This window comes from Mizuhopecten yessoensis, unplaced genomic scaffold (assembly GCF_002113885.1).
Source record: "Mizuhopecten yessoensis strain PY_sf001 unplaced genomic scaffold, ASM211388v2 scaffold4631, whole genome shotgun sequence".
NCBI lineage: Eukaryota > Metazoa > Mollusca > Bivalvia > Pectinida > Pectinidae > Mizuhopecten > Mizuhopecten yessoensis.
The window spans coordinates 365,699-385,849 of record NW_018405643.1 but is presented as its reverse complement, the minus strand read 5'-3'; the positions used below and the strand labels follow the sequence as shown (position 1 = coordinate 385,849).

The following is a 20,151-nucleotide window of genomic DNA, read 5'->3' as shown; positions in this document are numbered from 1 at the left end:
GTGAGATAACCGATTTTGACATACAGACGCGGGAAAGCGTTGGTGAGAAAACAACCTACACCCGGACTCTCGTTTGAAACGATTTCTTAATTAACAAACAATGTTTCAGTGATCGATTAATGAACTAATTGGGACTAACATATTTTACATAGATATATCTATTTGAAATTACTTTATATTATATATAACTGTCAGAACGACTTCACAAAATGATTCAATGGACCATTATTAATTATACTGAAAATTTACATAATTCGTGTAGCCCAAAGACAACGAAACACACATAGAAATGTACATGTAAACATATATTACTGCTTATACATAGTCAGGAATATCAGAAATCTCCAGTGGACATACAAGTACCGTTACATCGTCTTCAATAAGATATGATTTATTCAAAGTTGGGGCTCGACTTTTCGAAATCCTATTGTAGACACGCTATAGGGAAATTGGCAACTTGAATATCTATCTGCATAAGATTAACACCTTTATGAAGAAATCGCTTAACACCTCTACGAATCATGCGCTGTTTACCTTTGTAAAGTATACAATTTATTTTATAAGTAAAGGAAGCTTGCGTTTAACACCTTTAGGAGACACACATTGTTCAATTTAAAAGGTTACACAATTTACACCTTCAGGACCACTGTCAAGGCGGGGCGAACGATCATCATGATCGGTCGAATAACCATCAAAGACACTTCTATTTTTCATTAGAATTATATATTATTAGGAACATCAACCTCAGTATTAAAGTGAATCATTTCATGCAGTGAAAACTCTTGCTTTCATTGGCAGGAAAAGTCAATTATATATGACAAAAAAGGCGGAAAATAGAACCATGGCAAGGTTTTTTTCAATGTACCAAACGAGCCGTCAAGTCGTTCTTTGTTCATACTTTGTCTCGGTCAATATCGCTTTCCCGTGTCTATAAAACCACACATTCACCTCAACAAAAGTCCATAATTAATAAATATCAATCCATCAATTGAATACATGATTCATTCCTCGTTCCCAGCGCTTTATGCATCGGCTGTACCCATCTACCGAAATTGACATCATCAATATTCAGGACACGTATTTCATTTTTTAAGAAAATAGAATTCATTTTAAAAATGTGCCAATGGCGTCGCTTTAGAACTATTGGCGAGCCAATTAAAAGGCATGACGAACCATTAAACACTTAAACACTTGTCATGATGACTAATTCGACGTAAACAGATTGGCATCAGCATAGCTTGACTTAAACATTTAAGTAGGTGTGCTGAACGAGAAACGACGTCAACATAAAATATAAAAAAACAAACAAATATAAACGGCTTTATGCTTCAGTGAGTATTGTCCAAACAAACAAAGGCTTGCTGTCACAATATTATGATCATACGACGACATTAGCAAACAAATTTGCATTGTATGCAAAATTTGTGCTATTTACGACTTTCCATCACTCATAACGGTAATAATGGCGATAGTGACAAGCGCTGTCTTCATTACGTCGGCACGCAAGCGTCTTGTGCGAATTTTTATGGACGAAAAATGACATTTGACAGCTTGTTTATATAGACACATGCACGATAAAATGGTGACCGACTCGAGGTTTGCAGCGATGTACAATGTTTCCGAATTATGTAGTATCTAACCCAAATCACATCCGGGAACTTCAGTCAGTCGGTGTTTGCGAATTGCATTGTGCGCCATCAATCATAAGTGACACAAGAAGACGTTTGTACATCTACAATGTATCTCGCACCCAGAAATCTTTCTTTATTCTCCGTGCTGGAATTTTTCATCTCGTTTGAATCATATGATACATTCACGTGACATTTTGCGCGAACTTTCACATGGCGATGTCTTCATCCGCGCGCTTAAGGAAATTAACAAACTACATTCAAAAGAATCGAGTTAATAATGACATTACTTTGCGGATTAATTCGCGATATTATACAGCGAATATAACTAGTAAGGTTTCTTCTTTCATTATATGTACGGACTACATTGTTAACGAGGAGGGATTCGAACATAGAAGCGCAGAGGATATATCAGTATGGGTCCCGAAACCTGTAAACTACGTTGAAATTGGAAATAAATAGAGAATAATACATGCCTTTTTCCCATATCACACCCAGTATCAACCCTCGGACTGATATTACAGTCTCGGGTTGATACTGGGTGTGATATGGAAAAAGGCATGTATTATTCTCTATATATCAGAGGGGGGGGGGGGGGGGGGAATAACTGTGAGATTTGTAATCTTTGTCTCAGGCTAATTATAAGATGCAGCATAACATATCAACATTGGCTTGAACCTCCTTTGGATCTTGTTACAGAATTTTAGCCTACGAACCTGGGCCCGTATCCATGAAACCATTTTCATGCTCAAGCATGGATTTTCCGCGCAAACTAACACCGCCATGACAAGGCAACGGTAATTATTTCCATGTGACTGCCCTTTTGTCCCCGGAAATATGTGTGTAAACCGTGTGAATAAAGAAACGGACTATAACGATACAATGCATCACTGCATACCTCATTTGACCTTTGCCGTCAGTGGGAACTCACAAATATGTCGGAGAACTCGACCACAGGGTACAGGTAAAACCATAGCCTTATCTACGAGTCAGATTAGGGACCCCAGTCAACAGTATTGATGAAAGCTATGGACGTGATATCACCAAGCCCAAGTACACGTGTTCATCGAGTGTTTAAAGTGGTTAATTATCGCTTTTGTATGTTATTTTATTTGTTTAATAAAGGTACATCGTTGAACAATATTAAAAATAACCAATGTCACGCAATTATGTTCACAGGGACCTGAGTATTTGTTGCAGCTACATCTGGACCTAAACTAAGGTGTTCAGAGTAATTTGACATGTTTAAGGGGTTTAGATCGACTTTCGATAAAAATGCCAACCCCAATGATTATGATATACGAGAATCATTGGGGGTTGTGGCATTTTTAGCGAAGGTCGATCTAAACTCTTGAAACATGTACTCTGAACACCTTAGTTTAGGTTCATTTATAGCTGTAACAAATTCTCAGGTCCCTGTGACTATGTTTACTAATATGAAAAAATTGTGTTTAATAAACAACTGTACACAACTCATGCACTTTGTCATTATGTCGAGGGACAATTAATCATGGCATTAGAGACTCCAAGGTCAGAAATTAGTTCGTTTGTGTCAGTGACATCAACGGCAAACCTAATGCATTAATATTTCAGTAATTTAAGTAATAATATGATAATCGGTATTAATCTCACATGTGTTTAATTATTTTTTTTACAAAAATGTACATGTTACTGATGTACCTGATTTTAGTACCCTGTACCCCGTACCCTGTACCCTGTACCCTGTATCCCCCTTACCCCGTACCCTGTACCCTGAACCGGTACCCCTGTTACTGTTACGTACGAACACGGACACTTAATTGCCACATCGTGAAACATCGGAGTGAAAATAATCTTGAGATATTCCTTTATCCGATAAGTAATGATTTCCTATGTCAGAAACTGCAGTGAAGGGATTTCCCCCAATTATAAAACACACGTGAAATCGTGATTACCCTAATTTAACGAACGTTGTGAAAGCTTGTTATCAAACAGAAAGTGGCTATGTACATTTGAATGTGAAATTTTGAATGAAGGATCGACATTGCTTTCTGTTGTAGAAGGATCAGACAGGTTATGGAGTTTTAAATGAAATACGTGTAGATATGTGCACGTGCAAGAAATAGTTGGTTAATACTAGTGGTCCGGATCACGTATGACAATCACATGTACCATATCTAAGTATGTATACAATTATATCATTATACAATTATATCATTTTAAACATTTTTTATCATGATCGTACACAAATGGATCAAACCCAATTTGTGATATTACAATGTACAAACGCCTTCTCTCAAAGTACAATATGCCCCAGTGGATAGTGCACCCGGCTTTCACCAAGGCCACATTAATACCCCTGCGCGCTAACATCCTGGTCAACAAGAGTGATTAATATAAGTTGAGATAACATGTTTCATGATTGTTGTAAAAGAAATGTTATATTTTTTTATCATGATTCATTTAAATTCAAATCATGTCATCGTTATGCAAAATGCTGTAAAACTTGAAATGAATATGAATTTAATTTGATACTTAAGGGAAATGATTCGATCTATGGCACACGCCCGACAGAGACCGGTGAGAACTAAACCAATGCTAATTACTGGTCCTATGGCACCTTACTAAATGCCTCCACCTGTTTTAGTGTTCTGTTTTGTGACGGGGCCGTGCCTCCAACAGATTACCTCTGTGGAACTCAGTTTCGATCTCATGATCCACACATGGATGGCCATCAACTGAAGTGCATCGTTCACTAGCTTTAAGCAATATGGCTCATACGCATATAGCATGTCCACGTTAAAAGGGAAGTATACAGGAGGATTTATGTCTAACAACACGACAATTACGGTAGCAATCTGAACGTAGATGCTGAGTCGAGTGTTGAAAGAAGTTTTACCAAGCTTAAATGTCAAAATTGGCTGATCTCCAGTAAACTGTTTTATTATATTTCCTTTCAGTTATACATCAAGATCAAATAAAAGTCCTCTGTCAAATCCTGAACACAAAGGCGACACCATCTCCTTCCCAACGACCTGCAATAATTGTAAAGAATACTTTCGTAAATGGCATACCATGAATAGATGAAAGACCCAGATTGTATTGAATGAGTTAGCCTGCATGCGGCGGGTTTGTGAATACTACGAGGAAAGTTACCGGCAGATAAGGCTCATACGGTAGTTTTTGGCTTCCAATATTTCCATTTCACAAATACTGGGCTTAACTCGTAATGGTGAGAGTCATATCGTATCACTGGGGTAAACTCGTACTGGTGAGGACCATATCGTATTACTGGGGTAAACTCGTACTGGTGAGGGTTATATCGTATTACTTGGGTAAACTCGAACTGGTGAGGACCATATCGTATTACTTGGGTAAACTCGTACTGGAGAGGACCATATCGTAATATTGGGGTAAACTCGTGCTGGTGAGGGTCGTATCGTATTACTTGGGTAAACTCGTACTGGTGAGGGTTATATCGTATTACTTGGGTAAACTCGAACTGGTGAGGACCATATCGTATTACTTGGGTCAACTCGTACTGGAGAGGACCATATCGTAATATTGGGGTAAACTCGTACTGGTGAGGGTTCTATCGTATTACTTGGGTCAACTCGTCCTGGAGAGGACCATATCGTATCACTGGGGTAAACTCGTACTGGAGAGGACCATATCGTATTACTGGGGTAAACTCGTACTGATGAGGGTTATATCGTATTACTTGGGTAAACTCGAACTGGTGAGGGTCGTATCGTATTACTGGGGTAAACTCGTACTGGTGAGCGTGATATCGTATCACTGGGGTAAACTCGTACTGGTGAGGACCATATCGTATCAGTGGGGTTAACTGGTGAGGGTCGTATCGTCTTACTGGGGTACACTCGTACTGGTGAGCGTTATATCGTATCACTGGGGTAAACTCGAACTGGTGGGGACCATATCGTATCAGTGGGGTTAACTGGTGAGTGTCGTGTTGTAATACTTAATGTCAACTCGTACTCGGGCGGGTCTAATCACAATGGTCAACTTGTACTACCAAGGGTAAACTCGTACTGGTGAGGGTCGTATCGAAATACTTGGGTAAACTCGAACTGGTGAGGACCATATCGTATCACGTGGGTTAACTCGTACTGGTGAGGATCATATCGTATATCTGGGGTCAACTCATACTGGTGAGGACCATATCGTATTACTGGGGTAAACTCGTACTGGTGAGGACCATATCGTAATATAGGGGTAAACTCGTACTGGTGAGGACCATATCGTATAACTCGGGTAAACTCGTACTGGTGAGAACCATATCGTATTACTAGGGTAAACTCGAACTGGTGAGGACCATATCGTATTACTGGGGTTAACTCGTACTGGTGAGGACCATATCGTAATACTGGGGTAAACTCGAACTGGTAAGGACCATATCGTATCAGTGGGGTTAACTGGTGAGGGTCGTGTTGTAATACTTAATGTCAACTCGTACTAGTGAGGGTCTAATCACAATGGTCAACTTGTACTACCAAGGGTAAACTCGTACTGGTGAGGGTCGTATCGTATTACTGGGATAAACTCGTACTGGTGAGGGTCGTATCGAATTACTTGGGTTGAGGACCATATCGTGTTACTGTGGTAAACTCGAACTAGTGAGGACCATATCGTATCAGTGGGGTTAACTGGTGAGGGTCGTGTTGTACTACTTAATCACAATGGTCAAAATGTACTACCATGGGTAAACTCGTTCTGGTGAGGGTCGTATCGAATTACTGGGATAAACTCGTACTGGTGAGGGTCGTATCGAATTACTGGGGTAAACTCGTACTGGTGAGGACCATATCGTATTACTGGGGTAAACTCGTACTGGTGAGGGTCGTATCGTATTACTGGGGTAAACTCGTACTGGTGAGGACCATATCGTATCAATGGGGTTAACTGGTGAGGGTCGTGTTCTACTAGTGAATGTCAACTCCTACTGGTGAGGGCCATATCGTATTACTGGGGTAAACTCGAACTGGTGAGGACCATATCGTATCAGTGGGGTTAACTGGTGAGGGTCGTGTTGTACTACTTAATGTCAACTCGTGAGGGTCTAATCACAATGGTCAACTTGTACTACCAGGGGTAAACTCGTACTGGTGAGGGTCGTATCGTATTACTGGGGTAAACTCGTACTGGTGAGGGTCGTATCGAACTACTGGGGTAAACTCGTACTGGTGAGGGTCGTATCGTATTACTGGGGTAAACTCGTACTGGTGAGGACCATATCGAACTACTGGGGTAAACTCGTACTGGTGAGGGTCGTATCGAATTACTTGGGTAAACTCGTACTGGTGAGCGTCATTTCGTAATACTGGGGTAAACCCGTACTGGTGAGGGTCATAATTTGACGTGCTAAGTAAAAAGACTGCCTTCAGTTTTTATTGTTACTTGAAAACAATACTTAGGTTTGGTTAAAATGCAGATTGAATTTAGATGTTCCGTCTGGCGGGCCTTCGGACCTTCGAACTAGTGAGCCCTCTTGGTTCGGGCGATGATAATGAAAACAAGGGTTATGTGCTTGAGCAAAATATATTCGGTTTTGCCACTTCCTTCTCTGTTGGACTACGTCCGTCATGTGTACGTCATGTGTGACACAAAAAAAAACAATTTTAAGGTTCATGATAAATTTTATCATTTTACTAATATTTACAAAGTATTGAAACAAAAGACGAAGTTTTATTTCGTCCTGCAGAAATACATCAAATTTACAGTTTTGTTTTAAAATAGTTTAAAAAAAACGAACACAATACGGATATTTCATGCTAGACATGGGGACTAAAAATCATAATTTCATTGCAACCATATTGTACAAAAAATAACCAACAAGAGTACATTTATGAATCAATTTTTATTTAAAAATAGAACTGTTTTTTTTTTATCTAATCCGTCAGTTAGTGAAACGTATTAGGTGGCCACAAACAATAATCTTACAATCATACATCAGTTCAAGGTCAATAGGAGTGTACCGTAGCGTAGAACCCCATTGGTTAGTACAGAAAGCCTAAGATCGAACACGAGACGGCATTGGATAGAACACAAAATTACACTATACACGTTATAGTCCGTCAAGTATTTGACCTCATTGGGATAGACACAAGCGTTAATCGTCAATAATTGGATCCTAGGTAAAGGCATACAGTTTAACGTCAAATATAGGACACCATTGGATAGTAGAGAAAGTTAATAACTTTTCCGATATTGAACCCCATTGGTTAGAACAGGACAATAGACGTCAATTATTGGACCCTATGGTTTAAACCAGGACAATAGATGTCAAATGGTGGTCCCAATTGGTTAAACCAGGGCAATAGACGTCAAAAATTGGACCCCATTGGTTAGAACAGGACAATAGACGTCAAATATTGAACCCCATTGGTTAGACCTGGGCAAAAGATGTCAAATATTGGACCAAATTGGTTAAACCAGGGCAATAGACGTCAAAAATTGGACCCCATTGGTTAGAACAGGACAATAGACGTCAAATATTGAACCCCATTGGTGAGACAAGGGCAATAGACGTCAACTATTGAACCCCATTGGTAAGACCTGGGCAAAAGATGTCAAATATTGGACCAAATTGGTTAAACCAGGGCAATAGACGTCAAATGTTGGTCCCCATTGGTTAGACAAGGGGAATAGACGTCAAATATTGAACCCCATTGGTTAGACCTGGGCAAAAGATGTCAAATATTGGACCCCATTGGTTAAACCAGGGCAATAGACGTCAAATATTGATCCCCATTGGTTACACCAGGGCAATAGACGTCAAATGTTGGTCCCCATTGGTTAGACAAGGGGAATAGACGTCAAATATTGAACCCCATTGGTTAGACCTTGGCAAAGGATGTCAAATATTGGACCAAATTGGTTAAACCAGGGCAATAGACGTCAAATATTGAACCCCATTGGTTAGACCAGGGCAATAGACGTCAAATATTGGACACCATTGGTAAGACAAGGGCAATAGACGCCATACATTGAACCCCATTGGTTAGACATGGGCAAAAGATGTCAAATAGTGGACCCAATTGGTTAAACCAGGGCAATAGACGTCAAAAATTGGACCCCATTGGTTAGAACAGGACAATAGACGTCAAATATTGAACCCCATTTGTTAAACCAGGACAATAGACGTCAAATGTTGGTCCCCATTGGTTAGACAAGGGCAATAGACGTCAAATATTGAACCCCATTGGTTAGACAAGGGCAATATACGTCAACTATTGAACCCCATTGGTAAGACCTGGGCAAAAGATGTCAAATATTGGACCAAATTGGTTAAACCAGGGCAATAGACTTCAAATATTGAACCCCATTGGTGAAACCAGGGCAATAGACGTCAAATGTTGGTCCCAATTGGTTAGACAAGGCCAATAGACGTCAGATATTGAACCCCATTGGTAAGACCTGGGCAAAAGATGTCAAATATTGGACCCAATTGGTTAAACCAGGGCAATAGACGTCAAATATTGAACCCCATTTGTTAAACCAGGGCAATAGACGTCAAATGTTGGTCCCAATTGGTTAGACAAGGCCAATAGACGTCAGATATTGAACCCCATTGATTAGACCTGGGCAAAAGATGTCAAATATTGGACCCAATTGGTTAGACAAGGGCAATAGACGTCAAATATTGGACCTCATTGGTTAGTCCAGGGCAATAGACGTCAAATTTTGGTCACAATTGGTTAGACAAGGGCAATAGACGTCAAATATTGGACCAATATCATTTGATCAATATTATTTATTGCACCCAAAATTTGAATTAAATTTTATAAGTTATTTCTTTGAAGGAAAATTGAATTTCTTCTTTTCTTGCCGAATAATATTCGGAAAAGATGAGTGAATTTATGGGAAATAGTCCGTCCGTTAGCAATAATATCAGGTATCCGATAATCCTTGTTGTAAATGTTACACACACAGTAAGAACAATACAAAAACCCACATATAGACAGGACATAACCTTATACCTTCATTAGGCCACACACCCTCCAACAAACAAACCATTATCTTACGATCTACGTACCATTCGATATTCGGTTGTATTGTTTGGACAACTTCTTTCCAATTACAAAGGTCAACATGATTTTCCTCAGTTAAAGTTTACATAGCATTAGTAATTGTTTGCATAGACCTAAGTAATCAGAAGTCGTTTACAAGTAACAACGTTTGGGGAGCGTTTACAACCAAAATGCACAAACGACTTGTTCACGACTTAATGTTGACACAGATCTTAAACTTGTTTGCGGCTTTAAGTCATCGCAAATACTTATCGTTCCATCATGTATACGTTTATTGTGGGTAATATTCAATACAAATAGCTTATCAAAAAATATTATAATTGGCAGTTTAGATAATAAAGTACATGTATAGTATCTTTAGGTACAGTCGGGTGTTCAGTGTAACGCGAGACAAAGTAATGGGTTTGTCCAGGGATGTGTCCCATCCCTGGTTTGTCCCACAATTCAATTTCAATTGATTCCGTAAAAACTCCTCGGAAATTTATAATTTGTCGCTTGCGTCCAATTTTTAAATAAGTTACGTTGGTCATGTGATGAAATGCAGTTAACAAGTTTAGTAAATAGCACCATTTTTATTTTCGTCCATTCTAAATGAACTTTAAAGATAATCTCCCACGCCCACCGCGCTATTCAGATGAGACAGTATTACTTTCTAGTTGATAATGGATAATATGAGTACACATATTGGTATTTCAAATTTTAATACATACAGCGTTCACCTTAAATGCAAATGACTCTAACTATCGGCATTAAATATGTGTTTTTTTCACTTTCGCCATGCCGTTGCTGAGAAATTGCTTAACACCCTCCTCTCTCTCCGCGGACTGTCAATGGAATCACGCTCTGAAGTTGCTCTATGCCATTGAACTATATCATGTTATCTATTTAGTTTTATTGAATTTCATCTGCCAGTATGTGTCATTGATAAAAAGTAAAAGAGATCATATTCTCGGGTAGGAACCTTAAAACTAACAGTATTGAAATATATTTGTTAAGGTTCAACCCCGTTTAAACGGCAAAATTATTTGTATTCCATCCTTATTTTAAACTATCAGAGTGAATAATTTGACGCATCATTATATCAATTCGTCGTTTAAACACACTTACACATACTTGGAAGTTTATCTAACACAAACACCTATGCTGAAGTGATCACGATTGACGATTAAGCGTGTCACGTGACTTATCACCCCATGATGTCACTTCTAGACTTCTGGACCACAGACACGTTTGCATGCGTCTTTGACCATTTTGTAAGTTTTGAGAGCGTTGCCCGCCAGAACTTTTCAAGGACTCCGTCTTCCCATGCATTGCACGCCACGTGTTCTATAGCACCGTTACCTACGTATTCCTCCAGAGCTGATTTCTGGTTCAGAGTCATGTTATCTTGAATGTCAAAAAATGTTACATCCTTAATTGTTTCCATTAATAAACCGAAAAGATACGCGTCGTCCACAGAAAAGTACGGCTTTGAAAACGATGCTTTGTATAATTGCGGGACCAGATCAGCCGTGAATAGTGTAGCATACCCGCTACAAAACCGTGGGAAGCGCTTCCGTCCCGGAAAAACATGGGCTGGCACGTACCACTTACTGCGTGTGTCCCGTTCGATAGGGCTCGTGTCATTTTCCTTGGCGTGGCACATCACTACTTTCTTTTTGTCATGAATTTGCGAGATTAAATATTCAATAGTAGCAAATATATTCACAAACATGTCGTCGTCCGCCTTAAGAATGTATTTAGCTTGTATGCAGTTCTCATTTATCCATTTCATGGCAAGAATACTTTTCATTGTGAGATTAGCGATACTGTCTATGAAATCGCCTTGTATTATGTCGTGGTAGAGCAAGTTTTCGTTGTTTATTTTCACTTGATCTTCTTTTGCAGTAGACCGTCCCAACACAAATATAGCTCTTATATGTATATCTTTGAACGTCTTTGAACTTGCCCATGTCTCTCGCAAGACTGACCGACGTTGAAAATGATCCCAACGAGTTTGGAAATAGATTAATATATCAACTGGATCGGTGTTACAAACATCTTTGTTATTTATTACTTCCGTTTCCGGTAACACCGGATGTTTGCCTTGAGCACTGTATTTGACCACGTTGCGTTCACTGAACCATTGGTGAAAAGGATCTATGTAAGGGTCGGGACGGTTCTCTACCACATTTGGAATACTCGGTGTCGTAGGTACTGGATTCATATTATTATCTTGCTTGTTTTCCATTGCCATTCGGAAACTATTTTTTGCTTCATTCAATACGCCATGCTTACGTGCAGACGATGCTCTGGTTCTTTTGTATAGCTTTGATGACGATATTGACGTCAACAAAGTAAATACACATGCCAACACAACAAACGTTGCGAAAACGTTTTCGCACAATTTTAGAATTTTCCCTTTTGGACAACCCATATTTACTAATATATCTCTCTACAACAACATCACGTGATTTTCTTTGCCTGTTGACGTCACTGGTTTACTGACGCCATCAACTGACTAGAAGTCAAGCTAAGCACGCACGAGAGGTAGAGTTGTGTCGTGTTCGCTCTCGACATCACACAGTCTTTTTTCAAATTAATCCCGTCACAGTATCACAGTGTTTTTGTTCCTGTAAACCTCAGGTACAGTGGTTTAGTACCGGTAAACCTCCCGTCACAGTATCACAGTGTTTATTTTCCTGTAAACCTCCGGTACAGCGGTTTAGTACCGGTAAACCTCCGGCACAGTGGTTTAGTACCGGTAATCCTCCGGTACAGTGGTTTAGTACCGGTAAACCTCCCGTCACAGTATCGGTGGTTTCGTACCGGTAAACCTCCCGCGGTAGACCTTCCGTCACAGGTCCCACGTCACAGCCAGCTAGTCACAGTTAAGCTTGACTGGGGGGTACCTGCAACAGCGGAAGGTAGAACGTCTTAGAGGTCTTAATAGAAAAAGCAACCTCTCGCGAGATGACAAATACACAATATTTGACTACTTATACCATTGAAAATATGCTAACTCAAATACAGGCTGTCAACGTAAGAGTAATGGCTAATCAAGTATAATCTGAATATTTTGTTTAAGAAAATCTTTTTTTTAATAAAATTATTGTCATCGATATACGTGTGTCAATTATGACATCAACCTGTTGTAATGAAGAAATAGCAATCATGATACAAATGTACCTGTCGGTAACACTGATAGTAACGTCGGTGACATGACACCACGTCTACAACGGTAAACTCATTCACCCCGGAAATTCCATAATGAACTAGGTCAACCTTTGAATTGGAAGAGTTCAAATGTATATTCAGGGGAGAATGAGTTAAAGAAATGTTAGTGACGAGTTAACTTCAGAATTAGGGGCACGTTCTTATATTTACCGACATCTTCAGACACAATACCAGGCTTCAAGCGACATACGTGATACCCAATTGGTTATTACGTATTTGTTAGGGGAGAAACTCCATATATGGTATTCAAATTGGACATTTGGGAGATTTGAAAAAATAGTCATCGATTAAGTACAGAACCATCATTTTAGTTAGGCAGTTGTCATTGTTATAATTAATTATGGCCGAGACATCCTCAATATACACAAAACAGTCATAATTGTTTCATTCACTGAGTTGTCATAATCGATAGAGTGACCGTACAGTGAGTAGGTGCATGGGGAGACGAACGAGGAGCCGGTTCATACTGTATTCACCATAAACAAGCAACTGCGCAAGCGCATACAGGGCTCGACTAATACATTTGGTAAGAGCCGGAAAAGCGGTTATGATTATCCGGAATTATAGATGGTTACTTGTAAAATCACCAAAGCTTCACTTGACAAACTCATTTTGTTTCCCTAAGTAGCCTGCCACTTCACCAAATATGTACCTCCAGTTATTTATGTTCGGAAGCGTTTGCAGTTAATTAGGTTACTCGACACATCGTCATCAGCGTCCATTTTCATGACGTACTTCAGAAAAAGGCGCAGCGGACAGAATTATTCTGAGCGAAATGTGCCCATACACCGTAAAAAGTAACTCTCCAACTTTGAAAAATACAAAAACATTTTTCGCCAATGGTTTCGAACGACTGAATAAACATGCAGCCTCAAATAAGTTGAGAACATTTTATTTCAAAGAATTAGCATTTTCCATGGTTTTTGGAAGAAACAAAATGCACTTGCCGGATGCTATATTAAGGTCTAGAAAGTCTAGGTAAGCATAGGAATCATAATAATAAGATTTCAATGCTTTTTGTCCATCTTTTCGTGGTGTGTTGAGCCAACTTAATTCATTCACTAAATAAAAGGTTTTTATAGTACGGCCTGTTCTGATCTCTAGCCCTTCATTATTCTGCTTGAGTTATAAATAGTAAAATGAGGCGCTCGCCGGAGAAAATACACAGGTAGACTGTCACGATTTTGTAACCTATATTTCAATTGTATTTCGTGTATTGATCACATACATAAATTTACATACATACATTTCCATAAGGAAACAATGCACGTCTCGGTGTTATTAAAGCCACAGTAGAACGTCTATGTAGAAGACCCTTGCCCCGTCACATCATGTTACAATATTGCCGTGACACGATGATGGAGTGTCTGACACAGTAGTATGGTACTTTAACTTGACAGCCGAGCGCGTGCTGCTATTGTTTACCGACTTTCCCAAACCTAATATATATATACAGCTATGTCGCGAACGGCCTCGGGTGCTATTATTAAATTTGCAAATTTTCGGCTAAAATGCACGTGCTGTTGCAGTAACAGCTGAAACAGATTGTCAACATGTTGACAACAAGTGTAGGTGAAGTGCAAACATTCCAAACATATCAACGTGAACAATTACTTTCGTCCGGTAAATATCTCATCATGTCTGAATGTCTAAAAGCCTTCAGTAACATCTTGTCACGCTGTTCCTCATAATTATATATATAATACAATAGGTGAAGTGCAACCTAAACTTGTCCACACTGTTGGAATTAATTCTTTGCCCCATATGCTATTTTAAGTAATTCGTATCCTACGGACATACCTCCATTAGGATCCAGTGTTATATGGGATTTTACCTTCTATATTACTTCTTTGACCCATATATGGATATATAATACAGGATGTACTATAAATAGGAAATGAACGCAAACAGAACAACATATATGTACGAAACAGATAGCAGATACTTAAAGTTATTAAAATTCGTTTATCAGTTGAGGAATTAAATGAACGTGAAATGCTGTTCTGTGCTGTCTCAGCACAAATATAGTTTACGCGGGGCACATGTATACTTTTTATTTAAATTAGAATCTGATTCGGGTCAAAGCAACATTGTTTTTTTCGCTTCCACTTAACACCAAATGGAGAAAACGGTTCGCGTGCTCTTGGTTGTGATGTCATTACCTTTGTAATATCAAAAAACATGTTGTTCAAGTTCAAGTTCTTTATTAACTTCAAGTCTTGCGACTTATCAGTGTAAACATATAATAAACAGGATATTCACATATGTACAAAAAGCCACATTGGTCACAGGAGAATGAACAATACACACATACAAACTGTCATAAATCTGATCGGCGCTTATTTGCCGCTATCAGATACTTTCCGAGATTACATAATTCTTTAATATTCTGTGTATTAAGTAATTGAACAAGCTAATATAAACTAGGGTTATTTCTAAAGTAACATTTTAAATACCTCCGTCTTAAATCTGTATATCTTGTGCAAACTAAAACAAAACGAAACTCGTCTTCTATGTCATTAAGTTTACACTTTGTACATAATCTATTAGTTCTAACAGTGCCAACATAACGTCCAGATTCAATGTTTAATTTGTGAGCTGACAGCCTAAGTTGAGCTCTCTTGACCGTTCCCTAAGTGCACATCCCTGGTATGGCCGATCTATTTGTTGAAATAATTGACAATCATTCGATTCAGAGGTATTTACGAAGATAATAAAAAGAACGGTCTAAGGACTTTAATTCAAATTTTTCTGGACACAGTCTACTGTTTTAAAACAGTCAATATGTGTAATGCGTCTTTGTGTATATATATAAAAAAAAACGTATATTGATTTGGAATAGAATAACATTTTTTTCGTGACTTTTGCCCCAGGTCGTATATGAAATAAAAGTCATAAATGTTTAGACAAGACACCGGAAATACCAGGTGCTTTACCTTAAACCCGATGTCTGTCACCTACACTGCACGTTTCCGTTGACATATCAAGCCACGGAGATATCTGTACAGGTTTCCGTGACCATAGGGGCCCGATAATCAATTATAAAATGTATGTTTGGGCCTCCCTCGATTGTTTACTTGGTTCAGGGATTAAACACTTGGTTGATCGGCAAAGCCATCTGAATGTTTCAAGGCTGTGCACGTCTTTCGGCCATTTTCGCATATTAATTAGGTCGACATCAAGAACAGAGGTTTTCCGGCATATACCATTTGTATCTTAATTCTAATAACTATCCAGGCACAACAGGATAGGTTAAATATACGTTCTGTAATCGATTCTCATGTCCCTGTGTCCCTGGTTCAAAATTTAACTTGTTATCACGTTACATTTTCGTGATTTTTTGCCACTTTTGAAATAAACATTCCTGGTCTATTAAAATCACGTTGTGCAGGTAATAAAACAATCAGATGTGTAACTTGTGCCAACAACGCCTTTTGTTGTATCAGTGTAATACAATATGTTTTACCCTAATCCCATTGTAGGTCATTTAAATACACCACATACGGCCGATTCAGGCGCCATACAAATATTTTGAGGATGCCTTTTTAAGTTAGCTGAAATTCTTATTACAATATCATTAAATGCTCGGATGTTTTATAAAAAATAGTCCAACCCTTAGGCATACCATTGAACCAAATTATTTGGGCTAGACTGCAAGAGCGCAATGAATTATGGGGACTGCACTGCGTACCTTTGGACATTGTCCACACCCTTGTAGCTAGTCCGCTTATATAGGATAGGACAAACAAAGCCTAAACAATGGACAATAAATTAGGAATTTTTGAATGTTTCACAGACCAACTGGTGTTTCCGTTGAAACAAAGTCGGTTAAGTTTCGACTGTGAAACATGGAGGATACTAGCAGTGACAATGACATTTTGCTCATACAATTTCAACCAACACTAACTTTGACCTAAAAAGTGATATATTTTCTGACATTTCAAGTGTTAGTGAATCAACAGAACAATTTGTAACGGCAGCACAGGAAGCTGAACAAGATTTTATGAAGAAAGGAAATATTAATCCCAAATTTTTGAAATGATAAAATTGAAAGCGTTCTGAAGGATACTGCATCCCAAATATACCATTGAACAAAACTGATTGAACAGCCCAACATTTGAGGCATGGAAACCCGATAGTCGCAAAAAAGAAGAAAATGTGGAAAAGTGCAAGGGAAGCTTTTTCCTATGTCTGATAAAGATCTTGAAGCCAGTTTAGGGAGAATTATAACAGAGATACACAAGAAGAATGGATAAGAGTATCGAGAGAATACCATGTATAAAACTATTGCTGGTATTAAGTATCGTCCAAAACTTACATGTTAATAATACAAAAACAAGAATTGTGAATTTCTTGACAGATTACTGGATACAGTGCTAACTTGTTTTTTTCAATTCAGACATTGATTCAAATCAAAAAGCAAAACTGTTTCTTTTATATGTCTTGTTTTTCAAAATTTTACTCCCATGTTTAGAAAATGCTTGTATTGTCACCTTCTACTGTAAAATAGTTCATGGTTTTACTGTGGAATAGTTACAATTATTACCCGACTCTCCCTATGAAAAGTAATCAAACAAGTTTGACTATATTCATAGTGAAAATACCGTTATTCATATACAGACATGAATTAGTCAAAACTATTTTCATGTGGAGTTCTCGAACTAACACACGTTTCTTTAGCAACGAACGCGCCAAAACATGTATTTGATCTCGATTTAAGCGCTTTGCGAACACTGACGTCGTTTATTTACGAGCAGACGTTTCCGAAGATGGCTGTTCAAAGAGAACGTTTTCAAGAAATATCAGAGCAGGGTTTACTGAAATCAGTTGAAAACAGGGATTCCACTGGCTTAAGTGTCCGTCACGGACACTCAAGCAAGTATAGAATTTTATATATAGATAAATATTTTTGGATGAAACCAGATGTAATTAAGTTCTATGAATTAATGAATACTACTAATATAAAAACACTGAAGAAACTTTGTACTTTAATCAGAATAATAAATAACAATATTTGTCCTCCTTGATTATTGATACAAATGTGCATTTTATTATGAAACAGTACTGTATACTACCGACTACGAACACTACAATTACTATTTATTATATTGTAAATATGTTTCTCTATACATTGTATTGTGAAAAAAAAAGTTCAATTGAATTGAATTGTAATACCAGAAATGTAAATAAAGGCAGTTGTAAGAATTCTAACGGCATATTGCGAGGCGAAGGAATCTCCATTGACGGACTTTGGAATGTCCGAAAGTGCACCTGCATTTTTGTCATGTGTATACAAATGTAATTTTCTCGCACAAACCAATGACGTAACAATCAATACCTGCTCCCAAGAGAAGATAACTCTGCAATACGCAAAGACGGAATTGATTGAAAGGGCATGAATTAACTGTATACTTTTCTACAGTAAAATGTAACTATTCCACAGTAGTAGGTGATGATATTATATTTGCCTCAACTACACTTCATGCAAGAACAATAGATGACATCAGTAGACGTCGTCACCGCCATGTTTTAAGGGGATTTAATTTAATTTTTAATTTAAAAAATTTTAAACATAAAAATAGTTTTAGCATATTATATCTTTGTCACTCGGTGGTATAAATAAAATGAAAGTTTGTAATTCAAAATACGCCAAATAACGAATATAATGAGTATTAATTAAAGTTCAAATTTAGCACTTTTATCATAAATTTCCTTATGATATGTTTCTGGAACAACAGATAGAGGTGTTTCTGGATCAACAGATAGAGGTATTTCTGAACCAACAGATAGAGGTATTTCTGGACCAACAAATAGAGGTATTTCTGGACCAACAAATAGAGGTATTTCTGGACCAGCATATAGGGGTATTTCTGGACCAACAGATAGAGGTATTTCTGGACCAGCATATAGAGGTATTTCTGGACCAACAGACAGAGGTAATTCTGGACCAGCATATAGAGGTATTTCTGGACCAGCAGACAGAGGTATTTCTGGACCAGCATATAGAGGTATTTCTGGACCAGCAGATAGAGGTAATTCTGGACCAGCAGACAGAGGTAATTCTGGACCAGCATATAGAGGTATTTCTGGACCAACAGAAAGATGTATTTCTGGACCAGCATATAGAGGTATTTCTGGACCAACAGAAAGATGTAATTCTGGACCAGCATATAGATGTAATTCTGGACCAGCAGATAGAGGTATTTCTGGACCAGCAGATAGAGGTATTTCTTGACCAGCAGACAGAGGTAATTCTGGACCAACAGATAGAGGTATGGCTGGACCAGCAGATAGAGGTATTTCTGGCCCAGCAGACAGAGGTAATTCTGGACCAGCAGACAGAGGAAATTCTGGACCAACAGATAGAGGTATTTCTGAGGTATTTCTGGACCAACAGAAAGTTTTAATTCTGGACCAGCATATAGAGGGATTTCTGGACCAACAGATAGAGGTATTTCTGAGGTATTTCTGGACCAACAGAAAGTTTTAATTCTGGACCAGCATATAGAGGGATTTCTGGACCAGCATATAGAGATATTTCTGGACAAGCAGATAGAGGTAATTCTGGACCCACAGACAGAGGTAATTCTGGACCAGCATATGGATGTAATTCTGGACCAGCAGACAGAGGTATTTCTGGACCAACAAATAGAGGTAATTCTGGACCAGCAGATAGAGGTAATTCTGGACCAACAGATAGAGGTATTTCTGGACCTGGACCAACAGAAAGATGTATTTCTGGACCAGCATATAGAGATCTTTCTGGACCAGCAGATAGAGTTATTCCTGGACCAGCAGATAGAGGTATTTCTGGACCTGGACCAACAGAAAGATGTAATTCTGGACCAGAATATAGATGTAATTCTGGACCAGCATATGGATGTAATTCTGGACCAGCAGACAGAGGGAATTCTGGACCAACAGATAGAGTTATTTCTGGACCAGCAGATAGTAATTCTGGACCAGCATATAGAGATCTTTCTGGACCAGCAGATAGAGGTAATTCTGGACCAGCATATAGAGATATTTCTGGACCAGCAGATAGAGGTAATTCTGGACCAACAGACAGAGGTAATTCTGGACCAGCATAAAGAGGTATTTCTGGACCAGCAGACAGAGGTATTTCTGGACCAGCATATAGAGGTATTTCTGGACCAGCAGATAGAGGTAATTCTGGACCAGCAGACAGAGGTAATTCTGGACCAGCATATAGAGGTATTTCTGGACCAGCAGACAGAGGTAATTCTGGACCAGCATATAGAGGTATTTCTGGACCA

General features: G+C 38.6%; 3 protein-coding genes across 3 annotated transcripts in view; all 3 read right to left on the bottom strand.

The window, feature by feature from the left end:
• Window positions 1-20,151, bottom strand: part of LOC110449518 (beta-1,3-galactosyltransferase 2-like) — a 94,430-nt gene that overhangs the window by 5,151 nt on the left and 69,128 nt on the right. The gene's annotated exons all lie outside the window — the stretch shown is intronic.
• LOC110449548 lies at window positions 4,777-7,621 on the bottom strand. Its single transcript, XM_021496496.1, has 6 exons — window positions 7,604-7,621; window positions 6,755-6,964; window positions 6,366-6,497; window positions 5,684-6,010; window positions 5,212-5,532; window positions 4,777-5,070 (listed from the first exon to the last, which is right to left on the bottom strand). The coding sequence occupies exons 1-6, from the start codon at window positions 7,619-7,621 to the stop codon at window positions 4,777-4,779; spliced, it is 1,302 nt and encodes a 433-aa protein (XP_021352171.1).
• LOC110449519 (beta-1,3-galactosyltransferase 5-like) overlaps window positions 7,467-20,151 on the bottom strand; it is a 21,380-nt gene continuing 8,695 nt past the window's right edge. The window contains exons 2-3 of the mRNA XM_021496437.1: window positions 9,332-12,549; window positions 7,467-8,470 (exon numbers count right to left, since the gene is read on the bottom strand). Coding sequence (XP_021352112.1) covers window positions 10,845-12,074 — 1,230 coding nt within the window. The 5' untranslated portion in view covers window positions 12,075-12,549 and the 3' untranslated portion in view covers window positions 7,467-8,470; window positions 9,332-10,844. The remainder of the gene's footprint in view (window positions 8,471-9,331; window positions 12,550-20,151) is intronic.

Bases quoted from the DNA above. Each gene is read 5' to 3' on its own strand.
- LOC110449548 (XM_021496496.1), bottom strand. The intron at 5,533-5,683 runs GTATTTCGATAC...GGTCCCCACCAG, and splicing joins ACCAGTTCGAGTTTACCCAA to TTCGAGTTTACCCCAGTGAT. The intron at 5,071-5,211 runs GTAATACGATAG...AACCCTCACCAG, and splicing joins TCCAGGACGAGTTGACCCAA to TACGAGTTTACCCAAGTAAT.